This window comes from Dendropsophus ebraccatus, chromosome 8 (genome assembly GCF_027789765.1).
Source record: "Dendropsophus ebraccatus isolate aDenEbr1 chromosome 8, aDenEbr1.pat, whole genome shotgun sequence".
Taxonomy (NCBI): Eukaryota; Metazoa; Chordata; class Amphibia; order Anura; family Hylidae; genus Dendropsophus; species Dendropsophus ebraccatus.
In genome coordinates, this window is record NC_091461.1 from 25031977 (window position 1) to 25052135 (window position 20159).

Sequence of the window (20159 nt, forward strand, 5' to 3'; positions counted from 1 at the left end):
GTATATCTATTCTCCTCACTCCTAGGTATATCTATTCTCCTCACTCCTAGGTATATCTATTCTCCTTACTCCTAGGTATATCTATTCTCCTTACTCCTAGGTATATCTATTCCCCTTGCTCCTAGGTATATCTATTCTCCTTACTCCTAGGTATATCTATTCTCCTCACTCCTAGGTATATCTATTCTCCTCACTCCTAGGTATATCTATTCTCCTCACTCCTAGGTATATCTATTCTCCTCACTCCTAGGTATATCTATTCTCCTTACTCCTAGGTATATCTATTCTCCTTACTCCTAGGTATATCTATTCTCCTTACTCCTAGGTATATCTATTCTCCTTACTCCTAGGTATATCTATTCTCCTTACTCCTAGGTATATCTATTCTCCTTACTCCTAGGTATATCTATTCTCCTTACTCCTAGGTATATCTATTCTCCTTACTCCTAGGTATATCTATTCTCCTTACTCCTAGGTATATCTATTCTCCTTACTCCTGGGTATATCTATTCTCCTTACTCCTGGGTATATCTATTTTCCTTACTCCTAGGTATATCTATTCTCCTTACTCCTAGGTATATCTATTCTCCTTACTCCTAGGTATATCTATTCTCCTTACTCCTAGGTATATCTATTCTCCTTACTCCTATGTATATTTATTCTCCTTACTCCTAGGTATATCTATTCTCCTTACTCCTAGGTATATCTATTCTCCTTACTCCTAGGTATATCTATTCTCCTTACTCCTAGGTATATCTATTCTCCTTACTCCTAGGTATATCTATTCTCCTTACTCCTAGGTATATCTATTCTCCTTACTCCAAGGTATATCTATTCTCCTTACTCCTAGGTATATCTATTCTCCTTACTCCTAGGTATATCTATTCTCCTTACTCCTAGGTATATTTATTCTCCTTACTCCTAGGTATATCTATTCTCCTTACTCCTAGGTATATCTATTCTCCTTACTCCTAGGTATATCTATTCTCCTTACTCCTAGGTATATCTATTCTCCTTACTCCTAGGTATATCTATTCTCCTTACTCCTAGGTATATCTATTCCCCTTACTCCTAGGTATATCTATTCTCCTTGCTCCTAGGTATATCTATTCTCCTTACTCCTAGGTATATCTATTCTCCTTACTCCTAGGTATATCTATTCTCCTTACTCCTAGGTATATCTATTCTCCTTACTCCTAGGTATATCTATTCTCCTTACTCCTAAGGTATATCTATTCTCCCCTTCTGCATACTTACAAGCAGTAAGACCTGTAGCAGATCCAGCTAGTTCCTTGAAAACCATATCTTCCCTCCTAAAACTTGCGTCTTTCCGACGCATTTCTGGCATGAAGACCATGCTTACTCAGGGTCATGAATCTAAGGGCACTATTAAAAGCCTTATAGGCATCGGTGCTCATTTACGGAACCTGGTATAATAAACAGTCTTGTTTTTCCATGGATAATACAAGTGTTTACTAAGGCAGACATGACAGGAAGACTGACACATCTTCTTCAAGGGATCATCTGGTGGATTGGTACATGGTTAATGTGCTTTGTGTGGGTGTTGCTTCTAAATAGGGAGAGGTAATTATTATGGGTTTATATGAATCCTTTTCCACCTTTATGTTCTTGTGATGATAAAAAAAAATGTGAAAACTTTCTGGCATAGCTGGCAGGGTCACAGGAATCCTTCAGAGCAGATTCTTACTTGTCAGTGTAAACAGGTAACGTGCAATCTAAAGACGCATCTCATAATATCGGTTCTGGCATGTACAGAAAAATAAAGTGATATGGAAAAGATAAGCCTTGTGCTTTACAGTAAGCAAGGTCTTATAGCTATAGAGCAGGGATGGGGAACCTTGGCTCTCCAGCTGTTGCAAAACTACAACTCCCATCATGCTTGGACAGCCAAAGCCTTAGCTTCCAAGGTTCCCTACCCCTGTTATGGAGGATGCAAAAGTAGCACTTGCACCCAGACCTGGGGTCCAATGTCTCCTATGCCACATAATAGGACACCAGTATTATAAATAGGACATGGTGGGTGGTTGGCCCTGTTATTTAGTCGACACTTGGAGACACACACAGGGGCCTCAAGTTACATCTGTGCTCTATGAGAATATACTTCCACTCTTTGGATCAGTTCTTTGACTGACCGGGTCATTTTGACGCATGGATTTTTTTTTTGCCAGACACCTTTGTTGGGGGCTTATAGCTCCAAGAACAATAGGATAAGGCATGTTCAGCCAACTTTAAAGGGGTTATCCAGCAAAAATCTTTTTCTTTCAAATCAACTGATATCAGAAAGTTATGTAGATTTGTCATTTACTTCTATTAAAAAATCTCAAGTCTTTCCATAATTATTAGCTACTAAATATCATGCAGGAATTTATTTTCACTCTGACACAGTGCTCTCTGCTGACATCTCTGGCCAAGACAGGAACTGTCCAGAGCAGGAGAGGTTTTCTATGGGGATTCATACAAAACCTAGACAGAGTTCCTGTCTCGGCCAGAGATGTCAGCAGAGAGCACTGTGTCAGACTGAAAATAAACAACATTCCCTGCAGGACATTTAGTAGCTAATAAGTATGGGAAGTGGGAAGGGAGGAGACAAAACTCTTATGTTTTGCGGATGATCTGCTGCTTTGCCTTGGGTCCCCGGAGATTCACCTAGGCCCAGTTCTACAAACCCTATCATATATGGGCTCTTTCTCGGGGTATATAGTCAATCCCTCAAAGAGTCAACTATTGGTCTTGGGCTCTTCCCACGCGAATACACCACTATTGACAGGGGTGGAGGTAGTTCATTCATCCATCACTTACCTGGGAATCAAAGTAGGCCCCACTTCTCATACGCTATATAAACTTAACTATCCTCCCATATTCACGAAAATCATAACAGAGTTGGACAAATGGAAGGATCTCCCCCTATCCTTAATTGGTAGGGCACATCTTATCAAGATGATAAGCTTTGCGAGGTTATTGTACCCTATGCAGACTCTCCCATTGCTGATCAGACATGTAGATGTGTGTCGCCTGCAATCCTCTTTCGTTAAATTCATCTGGCGAGGCAAGCGACCGAGGATTGCATACGATAAATTGTGTTCCTCTAAACTCCTTGGAGGCTTAAATATGCCTAGCATTAGACTATATAACCTGGCTTCTCTGCTCCGCCACATAAGAGACTGGATTCATGGAACTAGCTATTTCTCTAACCACAGGTTGGAATCGAATCTTGCGTCACCGTGGGCCTTGCCCACTTTACTACACTCCAAAATCAAAGATTTACCAATTCATCTTAAGTCCCACGTGGTGTTGAGAGACACAGTGGCAGCCTGGAAGGCGGCTAGAAAACTATATAGGCTTCCATTCTGTCTCTCGAGGCACCTTCCGCTGTGGGGACATCCGCTATTCAGGGGCGATATCCCGGGGTCGGTTGAGTCTTTGTGGCGGAGCAGGGGAATCGGGGAGGTGGCCCAACTCCTTAAGCCTGGAGAAGGTATTCTACTCCCGTGGGATCAATTCCGGTTGATATACGGCTTGCCGGTGGGCCACTTTCTGTATTATAATCAATTCATATCATTTTTGGGAGGACTGGTATCTAATTTTGCAAAGGTCGAGGTATCTGACACCTTTGATGAGCTCATCGGTACCCCCACGAATCCTGATTCTCTGGCCGGCCTATACCTATCACTGAAGTCTCAATACCTCACACCACTGTCCCAGACGATGTTTAGAAATTGGGAGGCCTCCCTGCAGATGGAGGATCTTGCACCGAAACTGCTCAAAGGGTTACAATATGTAAGAGCTGCAATGGTGAATGAAGTTTGGAGGGAAATGCACGTGAAATTGTTACATAAAGCCATTTATGCGTTTCAGTTTTCCTATGGAGAGGCGCCCGCACATTACCTGAGAGCGTGTCCTAAGTGCACTCTAGTTAAGGCGGATCTATTCCATTGTATGTGGGAGTGCCCTCAGGTGCAACAAATATGGAAGGAGTCTTTGCAACTGATAGACAGGGTATGGAAAGTGAAGGTACCTTGTCAACCTCTTGGCTGTCTTTTTCACTATGTTGCACAATCTCCCGAGGATGAGTCTCGAGGACTTGTGGCAGCCAAGGGGGTCCATATAGCTTTGATGGCTGTTAAAAAATGTCTCCTTCGACATTGGCTAGACCCTGTGACGCCAGCAATTTCTGAAATAATAGATCAGTTGAGAACACTCCTTCATATAGATCGTTTGGATACGTTGCGCTCTATGGGAAAGATTACGAAACAATTCTTCCACAAATGGAGACCTTTCATAGAAAAAATATTTACCCCTGATGAAAGGAAGGAAATTATGTTGCAGTTCAGAGTGTCGGAATGGTACTGCACGGAAGATCTTAAAGGCACATTGGGCGTTTTAAAGATCTCTTAAGTGTAAGTTGTTGACTTGGCTGGCTCTCTCTGTTTTGGTGTTTATGTGTAGTCCTGTTTTTTGTTCTTGTCTTGTATGGTTTTGTGTTCGTGTCGTTGGTGAGTTTTAGTCATTCATGTGGTGGTCCGGTGTCTGTTGATGATCCATTGGCCTTTTGTAAGTTTTGGGTTGGTTCCCTACTGTTGGTGGAGACACGGGGTTTGAGGTTATCTTGGAGAGGCCATTGCTAGGGGGCAAGTTTGGGTATGAGACCTCCCACCTTTTTCGTACTGTTCTCCCGCCCCTCTATGTAGTGGTTGACTTTGGACGATATAATGAACAAGGGTGTATACAATGTAATGAGAGATTACCAATCTATTTCTCGGGGGAGACTAAGAGGACCAGAACTGAGAGGGTCTAAATACAGTATATGTCTTTATTGTTTATCCTCTGAAAGTATCATATGTTGATGTCGCAGTCTCTGTATCGTTACTGTGAATTGTATAAACCAATAAAATTATTGTTTAAAAAAAAAAAAAAAAAAAAATAAGTATGGGAAGACTTGAGATTTTTTAATACAAGTAAATTACAAATCTATATAACTTTCTGATATCAGTTGATTTGAAAATGGACATCCCCTTTAATATAATGTTCTGGGCCAACAAGGGCCCCATAGTGTAACTAAAAGGAGCAACCCCCTCCCACAATCCATCTGAAAGTGAACCCTTATACTGGTTGAGTAAGCAATGACACCCCTCTACATCTCCACCCTGAGATCTGCAATGCAGCCGTTGCCGTAAAGGCTTAAAGGGGTAGTATATAATGAGAAGTTCTGCAATTTACTTTTTATATCAAACTTTTCAGTATCTCTACTGGCTGCGATTCTATCTGAACCTTCCAGGGGATAGTATTCAGTCCTGGCCATGATGATGGACTCAAAGGTTCAGGTTATTGACCAGTTAAGGGAGCTGCATCTTATAACATGTTGTGCACCTTTGTTTCCATTAAATGACCAGCCAGATTTATCAACCTACCACATGTTGTATGATACCTTAGTAGGCATGCACAACTATTATACATTTAAGGGGTACTCCAGCAATTTTTTTTTGTCTTTCAATTCAGCTTGTGTGAGGAAGTTATACAGATTTATAATTTACTTCTATTTAAAAATTTCCAGTCTTCCAGTACTTATCAGCTGCTGTATGTCCTGCAGGGAGTGGTGTATTCTTTCCAGTCTGACACAGTGCTCTTTGCTGCCATTTTGGTCTGTGTCAAGAACTGTGCAGAGCGGGACAGGTTTGCTATCGGGATTTTCTACTGCTCTGGACAGTTCCTGACACAAACAGAGGTGGCAGCAGAAAGCACTGTGTCAGACTGGAAAGAAAACTAGGGATGGTCCGAAACTGCCGAACGCTCGGCACCAGATTCCCGCTGTCTGCCCGCTCCATGCAGCGGGTGGATACAGCGGGAGGACCGCCTGGAAAACTGGGATACAGCCTATGGCTATGGCTGTATCCCAGTTTTCCAGGCGGTCCTCCCGCTGTATCCACCCTCTCCACGGAGAGGGCAGACAGCGGGAATCATTGCCGAACCATCCCTAAAGAAAACACCACTTCCTGCGGGACATACAGCAGCTGATAAGTACTGGAAGACTTTTTGAATAGAAGTAATTTACAAATCTATAGAATTTTCTGACATTAGTTGATCTGAAAGGAAAACATTTTCCCTGGAGTACTCCTTTAACACCAGCATTCTACTGTACATCTTAAAGGGAACCTGTCACCTTAAAATGTTATCTAATCTATCACCATCATGTTATAGAGCAGGAAGAACTAAGAAAATTGATATATATCATCATGGGGAAGAAAATCTGTATAACTTTTAACTTATTGATTGAAATCTCTGCTCTTTCTATTCTCTTTTCTTTCTTAGGAGTCCAGTGGACACTGTGAGTCACTGAAAGGACCGCCCACTGGACTCCTAAGCATTGAAAGATAACAAATGACATGTTTAGCTGAATCTTTTCCCACAATGTTATATATCAATCTGCTCGGCATTTCCTGCTCTATAACATGATGCTAATAGAATAGATATTTAAGGTGACCGCTAAGATCATGTAAAAGCCAACATCTAACTGGTTCCTTTGATGTCCACTACAACTCCTAAATTATTATTATTATTTTTTTTAATGTTTTTACTATTTTATAATTCCTGGATCCCCAGGTCCCATGATTGTACATTGTTATTAAAGTCATCCGCTTTATCCCAGGAAACAAGCCACATTCAATCCACTTTATGCGCAGAAAGTGCTAGAAAGTCCGTCATTCCTTTGCGCCACTGAGGATGTTTTTCTTCTCTCATCAGATGACCACTCCAGAGTCGTGCTGACAGCCGTTGATGGATCCTTATGTTCAGACTACATTAACGCCTCATACATAGATGTAAGAACCCAGCTTCCCATCTGTTTTATACACTCTGTGTTCCTATTAGGCTCATCTCACTTTCTCAGCACAGCTGACGCATTTCGCAATGTTTGTTCCTTTCATTTCAGGGCTATAAAGAGAAGAATAAGTTTATAGCAGCTCAAGGTAGGACCTGCGATGTGTTTATAAGGCTATGCCACTTCATTCTCGTAAAAAGAACACATGACTTTTGGCCCGATGAGTTAAAGGGGTTGTTCACCCCAAAATTTCTTTCAGATCAACTGGTGCCTGAAAGTGGCAGAGATTTGTAATTTACTTCTATAAAAAAAATCTTGAGTTTTACAGTACTTATCAGCTGCTGTATGTCCTGCAGGAAGTGGTGTATTCTCTCCAGTCTGACACAGTGCTCTCTGCTGCCACCTCTGTCCATGTCAGGAACTGTCCAGAGCAGTAGCAAATCCCCATAGAAACCTCCTGCTCTCCAGACTGGAAAGAATACCACTTCCTGCAGGACATAAGTACTGGAAGAATTATCCCTTTAAAGTGCGTGCGTATCATAAGGAAAAAAAAGTTTGCCAGTGCATTGTGTCTGGTTTTGCAGCTCAGGCCCGTTCCCATGAATAATGCAATACCAGACATAAGCCCTGGACCGGAGAGGTGATGTCAGAAGTATAATGTTTATGGCATACTCACCTTCCATATCCTTGTCGCTTCTCTTCTTCACTGATGTGTTATCCTGACATATGACCGTGGCAGCAAATCACTAGCTGAAGTGGTGACACGATTACTGGCCTGACTGATTTCCTGCCACAGTTATGTGATGCCACAATATATCATGGGTACACACCAACAGAGGGAAGGCGTTTAGAGGGAAAGTATGAATGTTCTTTATTTAATTTAATTTAAAAGAATGTAAAAAAAAAACCACACACTCCAGACATGACATGCACCAACACTGAAACAACGTCACATGAAAAGAATTTGTTACAAAACGGACGCAAGTGCTTGAACATGTAACACGGCTCAAATGATTAACACAACCAATGAGCAATAACTTAAAGTCTCACTGTTGTTTAATTTTTTTTTTGCAGAAATCAACAGTACAGGCGATTTTAAGAAACTTCGTAATTGGGTTTATTAGCCGAAAAATGCATTTTTATCATGAAAAAGCAGTTTGAAGCTCTCCCCCCTGTCTTCATTGTTCCCTATGGAGAGGGGAGGGGTGGAAGGAGATGAGGCACCAAAACAGGACAACAAAGAGTTAATTTACAGCTACATCACCGGGCTATCTCCTCTGACAGTCAGCACTGACCTCTCTGACCTCTGAATACCAGCTTTCACACAGCTCCCACTGTGTAATCCTTTGTTCTCTGTTGGTGACTAACCTGCCTCCTCCCCCCTCCTCTCTCCATAGAACAAATAGGGCCCGACTGATGTAAAAGAGTTGAGATTTCCTGATAATGAGCAGTAAAGGAGAGAGGAGAGAGGAAGGGGGGGCTTGGGAGAGTCTTTTTGAATACAGATAATGGCATATTTGCCTAATAAACCCAATTACAAAGTTTCTTAAAATCGCCTGGACTATTGATTTCTGCAGAAAAAAAATAAGTGACTCTTTGAGGGAGAGAAAATACATAAGGTATGCAACATCACAAGAACAGGGGGGGCTGACAGTAAGGCACCAGTACGCCTATCACACATCCCCTGCCACAAACCTTTGAACCAGCAATGGAGGGTTGTGGACCCGAGACCTTGTCCTTTTCTATTCTTTTCAGCTTTCATACAGCACACACATAGTAGTGCATTGTTTATACAGACAGCACAGGAAGGGTGTGCCTGCTATATGGATACTCCCAGGAAAGTAAAAAAATAGTGGTGATAATCCGAACAGATTAGCAATATAAATAAACACAGACCCATCAGGTCTCTTTTAAAGATTTAGACTGAAGCCGTGTAATATTCTGACATCATAAAGGAGACATAATGGCCGAACTTTATAATCTATTGGTTTTACCATATGGTCTGACCCTTAGGACCGGACATGTTTCCTGCAGGGCCGCCTGTAGACCTGGACCTAATAGTAATGTTAGGGTGGCTTATGGCTCATCTCATTGTTCTCATCTCATTGTTCTCTTCTCCCGCAGGCCCCAAGCAAGAGACAGTGAATGACTTCTGGAGAATGATCTGGGAGCAGAAGTCGGCCACCATAGTCATGCTCACCAACCTGAAGGAAAGGAAAGAGGTGAGTGTCCTCCGCTTTTTATCATGTCACTACCTCCGGCATGCGCTCGCCTTTATTACTGTATGAGGACTGTGACAAAGTTCAAGGCTTATAATAGAAGGTGAGGCCCCAGATAAGGAAGCGCTGCTGTAATGAGAGTCAATAGTGACGCGTCGCTTCCTGTCCTCTCCGGCTCATCCACTGTTGGCAGCTGAATAGATTTCGCTCAGTCATTTCTCATAAGTCACCTGATTTGAGTGAAAGGCGTGATTCTTTTATATGTTACATGTGCCAAAGTTATATCTGATGTAAAGCATCATCCATTAAAGGGGTTGTCTACAGATAGAAAACATGGCTACTTCCTTCCAAAAACAGTGCCACTCCTGTCTTCAGGTTGTGTGGGGTATTGCATCTTAGCCCTATTCACTTTGATGGATTTTTTTTTTTAAGGAAGCAGCCATTTGTATTCCTGGATAACCCCCTTTAACGGGGAATTCTGGAGATTTTTCCCCCTTTAAATCAACTGGTGTCAGGAAATTGTATAGATTTGTAATTTACTTCTATTTAAAAATCTTCAGCTTTTCAGTACTTATTAGCTGCTGTATGTCATGCTGGAAGTGGTGTATTCTCTCCAGTCTGACACAGTACTCTCTGCTGCCACCTCTGTCCATGACAGGAACTGTCCAGAGCAGTAGTAAATCCCTATATAAAACCTCTCCTGCTCTGGGCAGTTCCTGACATGGACAGACTGGAGAGAATACACCACTTCCTGCAGGGCATACAGCAGCTAAAAACCTTAGAATAATCTTCTTAATGATCCTATTGGAGAGTCATTGTCTATTCTGATTGTGAATTCTCAATCTTTTTACCCTCATTTCACTGTATACCTTGTGAATAACGCAGGACAAATGTTACCAGTACTGGCCGGACCAAGGCTGCTGGATTTATGGGAATATCAGAGTGTCCGTAGAAGACGTCATTGTCCTGGTGGACTACACCATCCGGAAGTTCTGCATACAACCTGTAAGTGTTCCATCCATACAGACTGCAATGTGTATATATGGCTGCTCACATGCTTTACCATTAGTTTCATGTCTTCAATTGGAAAAGTCATGGCACCTATGAAGACATATTGAATCCAACCTTTGGTTCATGTAGGTCCATGATGGCTGCAAGGCCCCCAGGCTGGTAACGCAGTTACATTTCACCAGCTGGCCAGACTTCGGAGTGCCCTTCACACCCATCGGTATGCTGAAATTCCTCAAGAAAGTCAAATTTCTCAATCCAGCACATGCCGGACCCATTGTTGTTCACTGCAGGTAAGAACCGCCGGGCTCTCTTCCTTCTGCACCATTTACTCTAACACTAGGTAAACGTATTATTACACGCTGTAACTTTCCAAACAAATTTTACACCATACATAGCACTGTTTAATCCTTAAAGGGGTTATCCAGCGCTACAAAAACATGGCCACTTTCCTCCTACTCTTGTCTCCAGATTGGTTGGGGTTTTGAAACTCAGTTCCACTGAAGTGAATGGAGCTTAATTGCAAACTGCACCTGAACTGGAGACAACAGTAGGGGGAAAGTGGCCATGTTTTTGTAGCGCTGGATAACCCCTTTAAAGGGGTTATCCAGCACTACAAAAACATGGCCACTTTCTTCCAAAGACAACCTCACTCTTGTCTCCAGATTGGGAAGGGTTTTGCTGCTCAGTTCCACTGAAGGGAATGGAGCTTAATTGCAAACCGCACCTGAACTGGAGACAAGAGTCGTGTTGTCTCTGAAAGAAAGTGGCCGTGTTTTTGTAGCACTGGATAACCCCTTTAACCCCTTAAGGACAGAGCCTGAAATGGCCTTAATGACAGAGACAAATTTTATGAATATGACCAGTGTCACTTTAGTCATTAATACCTTCGGGATGCTTTTACCTATCCGGCTGATTCTGAGATTGTTTTCTCGTGACATATTGTACTTTACATTTCTGGTAAATTGGAGTCGATACTCATAACAAATCTTTATGAAAAAAACCCAAATAATGTGAAAAAATGTGAAAAAATGCATTTTTCCAACTTTGAAACTTTTTTGCGTATACAGAAAGTGGTTATACCACATAAATTATATATTAAATAGCATTAGCAACATGTCTACTTTATGTTGGCGGCATTTATTAAACTATCTTTCATTTTTTTTAGACGATAGGAAGCTTAAAACATTAGCAGCAAATTTCCAAATTTTCAGTAAAATTTCAAAATCAGATATTTTTAGGGACCTGTTCAGGTTTAAAGTGTATTTGAGGGGCCTGTATGTTAGAAAGCCCCACAAAGCACCCCATTTCAGAAACTGCACCCCCCAAACTCTGCAAAAGCACATCCAGAAAGTGTTTTAACCCTTTAGGGGAGTCACAGAAATAAAAGCGAAGTGTGTAAGGAATTTGAAAATTTTAATTTTCTGTGCAGAGATTTTATTGTAATCCAATATTTTTCATAATTATAAACCTATTACCAGAGAAATGCACCCCAATAATTATTGCCCCGTTTCTGCAGTTTATAGAAATACCCCATATGTGGCCCTATTGCGCTATTTGACGCAACCACAAGCCTCAGATATAAGGGAGCGCCTAGTGAATTTCAATGGCTCCGTTATTTTTGGTCATTTTTGACTGTACCACTTCAGGTTGGCAGAGGCTCTGGGGTGCCAAAACCTAAAAAACACCCCTAAAGGGACACCATTTAGAAAACTACACCCCTCAAGGAATGTAACAAGGGGTGCGGTGAGCATCTGGACCCCACAGGTGCTTCACAGATTTTCCGAACAATATGGCGTGAAAAAAGAAAAATTTATTTTTTACACTAAAACGTTGTTCTAGCCTTCAATTTTTCATTTTCTTAAAGGGATAAGAGGCAAAAAAAGACAAAAAATGTGTAGCGCAGTTTCTCCCGAGTACAGAAATACCCCACATGTGGCGATAAAGTGCCAAGGGGGCGCAGGACGAGCCTCCAAAGGGAAGGAGCGCCAATTGGCTTTTGGAAGCTGAATTTCACTGAAAAGGATTTCAAGGGCCATGTCGCATTTACAGAGCCCTCGTGCTGCCAAGACACTGGAAACCCCCCACAAGTGATTCCATTCTGGAAACTACACCCCTCAAGGAATCTAACAAGGGGTGCAGTAAGCATATGGACCCCACTGGTGACGGGCACAAATGTGGAACAATGTGACGTGAAAGGGAAAAATTTCATTTTTTCACTTTCATGGCACAAATGTGTCCGTCATCAAGGGGTCCATATCCTCACTGCACCCCTTGTTAGATTCCCTGAGGGGTGCAGTTTCCAGAATGGGGTCACTTGTGGGGGGTTTCCAGTGTTTTGGCAGCACGAGGGCTCTGTAAATGCGACATGGCGTTCATCATCCATTCTAGCCAAATCCAACCTCCAAAATCCAAATGGCGCTCCTTCCCTTCGGAGGCTTGCCCTGCGCCCACATGGCGCTTTATGTCCACATGTGGGGTATTTACGGACTCGGGGGAAATTGCTCTACACATATTGTGTGTTTTTTTCTCTTTTAACCCCTTGTGAAAATGATAAATTCAAGGCTAAACCAACATTATAGTGTAAAAAATGTAATATTTCATTTTCACGCCACATTGTTCCACATTTGTGCCCGTCACCAGTGGGGTCCATATGCTGACTACACCCCTTGTTACATTCCTTGAGGGGTGTAGTTTCCATAATGGGGTCACTTGTGGGGGGTTTCAACTGTCTTGGCAACACAGAGGCCTTTTGAATGCAACATGGCCCCTCAAAATCCATTCCATCCAAATCCAACCTTCAAAAACGAAATGGTGCTCCTTCCCTTCGGAGGCTTACCCTGCACCCGCATGGCGCTTTATGTCCACATGTGGGGTATTTACGGACTCGGGGGAAATTGCGCTACACATTTTGTTTTTTTTCTCCTCTTTTAACCCCTTGTGAAAATGATAAATTCAAGGCTAGACCAACATTATAGTGTAAAAAATGTAATATTTCATTTTCACGCCACATTGTTCCACATTTGTGTCCGTCACCAGTGGGGTCCATATGCTCACTACACCCCTTGTTACATTCCTTGAGGGGTGCAGTTTCCATAATGGGGTCACTTGTGGGGGGTTTCAACTGTCTTGGCAACACAGGGGCCTTTTGAATGCAACATGGCCCCTCGAAATCCATTCCATCCAAATCCAGCCTTCAAAAACCAAATGGCGCTTCTTCCCTTCGGAGGCTTACCCTGCACCCGCATGGCGCTTTATGTCCACATGTGGGGTATTTCCGTACTCAGGGGAAATTGCTGTACACATTAAATGTTTTTTTTTATCTTTTAACCCCTTGTGAAAATGAAAAAACATGACAAGATTAATAATTTAGAGTAAAAATTTTACAAAAATTACACTAAATGTTGGTCTAGCCTTGATTTTTTTCCATTTCCACAAGGGGTTAAAAAAGAAAATGAACACAAAACGTGTAGGGTAGTGTCCCCTGAGTACGAAAATACCCCACATGTGGGCATAATGTGCCATATGGGCACAGGGCAAGTCACCAAAGGGACAGAGCGCCATTTAGAGGCTGGAATGGAGGATGGAGGCCATGTCGCAATTACAAAGCTCCTGTGCTGCCAGGTCAGTAGAAACCCCCGACAAGTGACCCCATTCTGGAAACTACACCCCATAAGGAATCTAACAAGGGGTGCAGTGAGCATATGGACCCCACTGGTGACGGGCACTTACGTAGAACATGTGCCGAGAAAATAAAAAATACAATTTTTTTCATTTTCACGTCCCAAATGTGGCAGTCACCAGGGGGCCATATCCCCGCTGCCCCCCTTGTTAGATTCCTTATGGGGTGTAGTTTCCAGAATGGGGTCACTTGTGGGGGGTTTCTACTGTCCTGGCCGCACAGAGGCTTTGTAATTGCATCATGGCATCCTCTAATGGGAATGGCGGCCATACCTATTTAGCTGGGGAAAAAGGGACCATTCTAATTTATTTGGGGGTATTAGGCCAATTTTTAGTTTATAAGGTTGACAATGACAGGTGTCCATCAAATTCAACCTGTGTTGATCCAGAGGAAGGCAAAAAACCCTCGTAATGCAGACGACAGTAGCCTCATCACAGGGGAAAAATTCCTTCCCGACTCCATAATGGCGATCAGAATAATCCCTGAATCAACGTGACCCCTGAAATAGGAATAAGGGACAGAATTTAGATAATGTAGAACCCCAGTGACGTGTGGTGCGCCTTGGAGCGATCCAATATGCAGAGGCCGGGGGGATCAGGACAGGCGTCACACTGGAAAATGGTGTCCTTCCTGATCCCCCTGTTACCCCACACTCTGCACTTCTTCTGGGGTCTCCCTTTCTCCAGTGTGGGGGACGTCACCTGGAGAATGTTGTCCTGGTGCGATACGGGGTCCTTCATATCCAGAAGCGCTGGGTCCGCTCCATGGCTACTAAATATTAGGGCGCTATTACTGCTTCTGATATTTTCGGATCGTGCCGCAAGCTACAGTAGCTCGGGCAGCGAGGGACCGGAAGAGGGGGTGCTGGTATAAAAGTTATCCCCGTACAGGTGGTAACCTTTATCCAGCAGTGGGAAGATCAGTTCCCGGACGATCTCCCCATTAACTCCGAGGATGGGGGGGGAGGGGGCATCTGGGGGCATCTGGGGGCTGGATTCGGGTGTCCCTTCCTTCATACACTCTAAGGGTACATGCACACTGCGGAATCGCGACAGATAACCCTTCGTGCATTCCACAGCTGGCACCCGCCGGCGGACTGATGCGGGCGCACGTCTCCACACGTGTCATAGACTCCATTCTATGCACGGGCGGATTCCGCTCTCCGTCCAACGTGTTCATTCTTTGGATGGACGACGGATTCCGCCCGTGCATAGAATGGAGTCTATGACACGGATAGAGACATGCGCCCGCATCAGTCCGCCGGCGGGTGCCAGCTGCGGAATGCACAAAGGGTTATCCTTCTCCATTCCGCAGTGTGCACGTACCCTAAATCTGTAAGTGTACCCTGAGGTACGCTCACACAGTTTGTAGAATTTCACGCCATACCGTCATCTCTTATTGGGACGGTACTGGCGGAAAAGACGTGTCGGGGGGGCAGCGTCCGCTACGCTACCCCCCAGACACGTCACTGGATGATGAGGATGAATGGAGGAAAGAACGATCCCCCCCATTCATCCTCACTGGCTGTTTCGGTGTCGGAGGCAATAATAACGTATCCCTCTGACGCCGAAAACACCCTGGGGGCCATCTTTATACGGGGATTGGTATATGGGGTATGTAGTGGTGTAGTGTCAAACTTTATTCAATGTAGTGTGGTGTAATGTAGTGTTTTTACGTGTTTTTTTTACAGTAAGTATAAAAAAAAACCTACGCCAACAAAGGAGTTGCGGATAAATGCCGCACTTATGTGCGGCACTTATAAGCAGACCGTGGCAGTAGAATATAGAAAAAAAAACACCCTACGCCAAAAAGGAGGAGTTGCTGATTAGCAGCGCACTTTCGTGCGATGCTGATCAACACTCAGCGGCGATAGGGTGCGGAAAATAGAAAAAAAAAAATTTGGGAAAAAAAAATATTTTTTTTTTATATTCTGAATATCCCTGTAGCTGCTGATAAGTGTATTACACATATCAGCCGCTAGGGGGCAGCAGAGCGCAAAATCCGGAAAATGACGAGGCTGGAGCCGGAAATAGCCGAAAGAAGACGACGAGGACCGCCGGAAAGACCCGAAGACCGAACGGAATGACGGAGGACGCCGCGAACCCGGAAGACGCCGATCAGGAGCCCGGGACAGGTGAGTAATGTACAAATACCTGCTCTGGACCCCTCGGCTCTCTAGCTGAGGGGTCCAGGGCAGGTATTTACTATTTTGTGGGACTCTGATCGCCGTGCCACCGGCCCGATCGCCGTGAACGGCCGGCCGGCCGTTCACGGCGATCGGGCCGGTGGCACGGCGATCAACATTACTTTTTACAGTAATGGCGGTCGGTGCCGTCCTCGGACAGCACCGACCGCCATTTTTTTCCGGGTCATCGGGTCACCGATGACCCGGAAAGGTTCCGATCGCCGCTATTGGCTGATCTGAATTGATCAGCCTATAGCGGCGATCGTAAGCACGGGGGGTGTTAACCACCCCCCGTGCCGTGAAGCTAAGATGGCCTGCTATACATTATAGCAGGCCATCTTCCCCGACCGCTGTGTGTGAACACGCAGCGATCGGGGAAACATCGGGCGTACCCATACGCCCGTTTGCGTTAAAGCCCAGGCAACGGGGGCGTATGGGTACGCCCGATGTCGTTAAGGGGTTAAAGGGGTATTCCGGCAAATAAAAATAATTCTTTTAAAGATTTTTTTTTAATAAAGTTATATAGCTATAAAGTTATAAAGTTATATATACACACACATAGTATAGTGTGGACAGTAGGTGGACAGTATGGGGGAGATTTATCACACTGGTGTAAAGTAGAATTGTCTTAATTGCGCCTAGCAACCAATCAGATTCCACCTTTCATTTTTCAAAGACTCTGTGAGGAATGGAAGGTGGAATCTGATTGGTTGCCGGGGGCAACTGAGCCAATTCTACTTTACACTAGTTTGATAACTCTCTCCCTATGTGTAATAGGGTTATGCAGGGGGAGATTTATCAAACATGGTGTAAAGTGTGTGTGGTACTTCCACCAATGGCTATTTTAGGAACTGTAGGACTGCAGGATTGCTGGGACTAGGGCTTACAGTTCCCGACCACCTCTTTAGGGCCATGTTGCTCTTTATTGCTGCCACTCAGGGGTTTTTCCTATTCGCACTGGAAAATGTCAATTGTCAGTTTTGGTCCTAGATTTTCAAGAGGAATTACAGAGGAATGGCACAATGCAGTGAAGAGACGATGATCCATTATTTCATGGTGGAAACGTTTTAACTAAAACAAATCAGGAAGGCAATAGATCAGGACAGAACTTGTTTAAAGGGATCCATCAGTTTTATATTAAATGGACACTGGAGGTCCGTGTTCTGGCGCCCCCTACTGATCACTTAGCGGAGTGATACTGTTTCAGCTTATCTTGGTGTTGCTGGAATCCAAGTTGATAGGTGAAGCACAGGAGTTCTTATCCCAGCTGGCCGGTGTCACTATGACGTGAAAGGATTCATAACCGAAAGGTCACTCTCCATTCCCTGGATGACTAATGTGCGGCTGCTTCCTCATTGCAATTCACTTCTGATATCACTGGTATCAGGAATCCTGATAGTATTGATCTCTGTCCAATAAAAGCTTTCACAGTCGGTTTATTAGCCGTGTCAGTATGTTTTATAGCTGCCGAGCTGCCATTGATTCCATTTATCTTCTGTGAACAGTAATAAGTATTTCCCTGAGCTGTGACTTACTTTTCTATCAGTCTTTCGGAGCAGCTGTATAGTCGGTATGCTTCCCGAGGCAGAAGAGGGGGTGACAAGCATGGAGAGGGGGTGACAAGGTGGGAGACGGGGTGATAAGCTGGGAGAGGGGTGATACGATGGGAGAGGGGGTGACAAGGTGGGAGACAGGGTGATAAGCTGGGAGAGGGGGTGATACGATGGGAGAGGGGTGATAGGATGGGAGAGGGGGTGATACGATGGGAGAGGGGGTGACAAGGTGGGAGAGGGGGTGATACCATGGGAGAGGGGGTGACAAGGTGGGAGACGGGGTGATAAGCTGCGAGAGGGGTGATACGATGGGAGAGGGGTAATACCATGGGAGAGGGGGTGACAAGCTGGGGGTGATTAGTTTTTCACTATAAAAACACTTTGTAACATTTATACCAGTTATACCATTTTGGAGCACATTTCACTGGCCAAAAAAAAATAAAAAAAAAAAAAAAAAAATAAAAGCATAAAATCTAACACAAATGCTAGAAAGAATAGTATAAAAATGTTTGCAAACCATGTTTTTTTTTTTTCCTTTTAAGCCTTTAAAGATGTCTAAAAAAAATTGTGTTGTGAAGAGACAGAAGAGAAATGAGTGTAAGGGGAGGGGGAGGACTCAGAACAAACTATATTTGACACAACCTCATAAAATGAATAAGTAACAGGTTATTTTAAGGGACAAGATGTGACCCTGGGTCCCTTTAGCATTGCACCTGATGTAACTGTATACATAAACCCTGAGCTGTAAAAGATGGGACATCCTGCAATGCCTGTATACTGTACACCATGACTGTGGTATCTGAAAAACCCAGTGCATTACTGATCTGCTGTAGAAGACTCAATACAGCAAAAAATAACCTTCTATAATACGTGATATAAGGAAAATTCTGCTTGAAATTCATATTCCTAATAAACTTTATATCAGTATTCACTAGCCTGTGACTCTCCAGCTGTTGCAGCACTACAACTCCCAGCATGTAGATGTCCAGGTATGAAGGGGTTATAGCTTGGCAACAGCTGGAGATTGACAGGTTGGGGAGACGCTGCTCTATAAATAATTTCTGAAGGAACAGTGACACCTGCAGGCCAGGAGAAGTAATGCAGTCAGAGTTAAGGCTTTTTATGTTGTGCGCTCACAGTCGTGAGAAGCTGAAGGTTGCATACTATCATTACTACTTTATAGAAAACCATGACAACCAATGGTACCAATGGATGTTTTTGTATACAGATAAAAGCCGATCGCTAAGTATAATACAATGTGTGAGCGCCTCTCGTCCTGAGGACATTTCCATTGAGTGTATCGCTGTAGTGTTTTTGCTAGGACATCTGTGTTGTTTCGAAGGTCTCCCACTGGAGGAAAAGAGGGTCCAATTCATCATAAGGAGTTATATGAGTTTTCTTTTTAAAGAAACAGTGCCACTCTTGTTCATAGTCTGGTATTGCTACTCGGCCCCATTCACTTGAGTTGCAGTACCAGACAAAGGTTGGTCTTGGTGCCTGAAAGTTAGCACACAGAATATGTCCTGACATTGGCTTCTCTTATTGTAGAACCACAGCCTATGATTTATTGACCATGTTTATCCTTCTAACCATCATATTATTATTATGGGAGCTGTGACCTAGCATGGCTGTTTTTAACAGCAATTAGTGACGTGCTTTACGGCAAGCCTCATGAACATAGACACAATGAACATCTCCAGACCTTATCCGTTTCTAAAAGAAACACTTGTAAGCATGCTCTGTGACCTCTGTGACCCGTGAAAAGCTCATAATACAGAGAGGGAGGGGCTGAACCGCTGTTGTTTTTGCTATCTGCTGGTGTCACCTTTCACTGTAATGCTGTACAGATCACTTTCCAGCAGCCCCTCTTCATCATTACAAGCAGATTAGGAAGTCTCAGCTGTCTATAGCATCAGACTGTGTAGCCATATGTCCATGAAGGGCCGGCTCCAGGTTTTTGCAGGCCCTCGGGCAGCAGAGCCTCGGCGGGCCCCTCATTCATCCCCTATGCACCCATAATCCACACACTATGCACAATCGCTGGCACTGACTGACACAGACACACTCAGACACTGATGCGCACAGCACTTACAGCTCAGTCTTCTCCCTCTTCCTTTGTGTCTGACTGCTCTTCACACTGTGAGGTTGAGGACCTTCTGGTCATGTGATCAGGTCCTTCACTCTTTTCTCTCTCTGTGTAGGTCCTGCTCCATCTCTCGTGTCTTCTGATGTCCAGCCCGCTCGCCCTACGCTACAGTTAGCGGGCTGAACATTAGAACACCAGGCCCCTCTCCCTCTCTGGGCCCCTAGAGGCGCTGTGGGCCCGGCACTTGCCCAGGTAAGCCCTGTGCTGACGCCGGCCCTGTGTCCATGGATAAGAGGTATAGAAATAGCCAGTTGGGTATTCATAAATTTCCAAGAGGAATAACAGAAGGACAATCTGCATTGTTCATGCATGTATAAAAAAAATCATGTCAGGAGAGCTTTTAAAATATGGCAAAATCCTGAGTGTTTGGTACATCATTCAATGTCAGATTGTTTATGGTCGCAGTTAGAAGCGCTATTTATTGGTTACTCAGGTAATAACAAAAAAAGTACAAAGAACAATCGATTGTGAAACTCCAACTAATTCAAGAGTATTGAAATAGGCATAAAAGAAAGTGGCAGAAAAGAAGCT

The 20159-nt window shown here is 43.8% G+C and overlaps 1 protein-coding gene across 5 annotated transcripts in view; it reads left to right on the forward strand.

The window, feature by feature from the left end:
• PTPRE (protein tyrosine phosphatase receptor type E) overlaps positions 1 to 20159 on the forward strand; it is a 187699-nt gene that overhangs the window by 149776 nt on the left and 17764 nt on the right. For all 5 annotated transcript variants that reach the window (XM_069980041.1, XM_069980043.1, XM_069980042.1 and 2 more), the window contains exons 7-11: positions 6760 to 6836; positions 6947 to 6983; positions 8960 to 9057; positions 9940 to 10059; positions 10195 to 10355. In XM_069980041.1, the coding sequence (XP_069836142.1) occupies positions 6760 to 6836; positions 6947 to 6983; positions 8960 to 9057; positions 9940 to 10059; positions 10195 to 10355 (493 nt within the window). The remainder of the gene's footprint in view (positions 1 to 6759; positions 6837 to 6946; positions 6984 to 8959; positions 9058 to 9939; positions 10060 to 10194; positions 10356 to 20159) is intronic.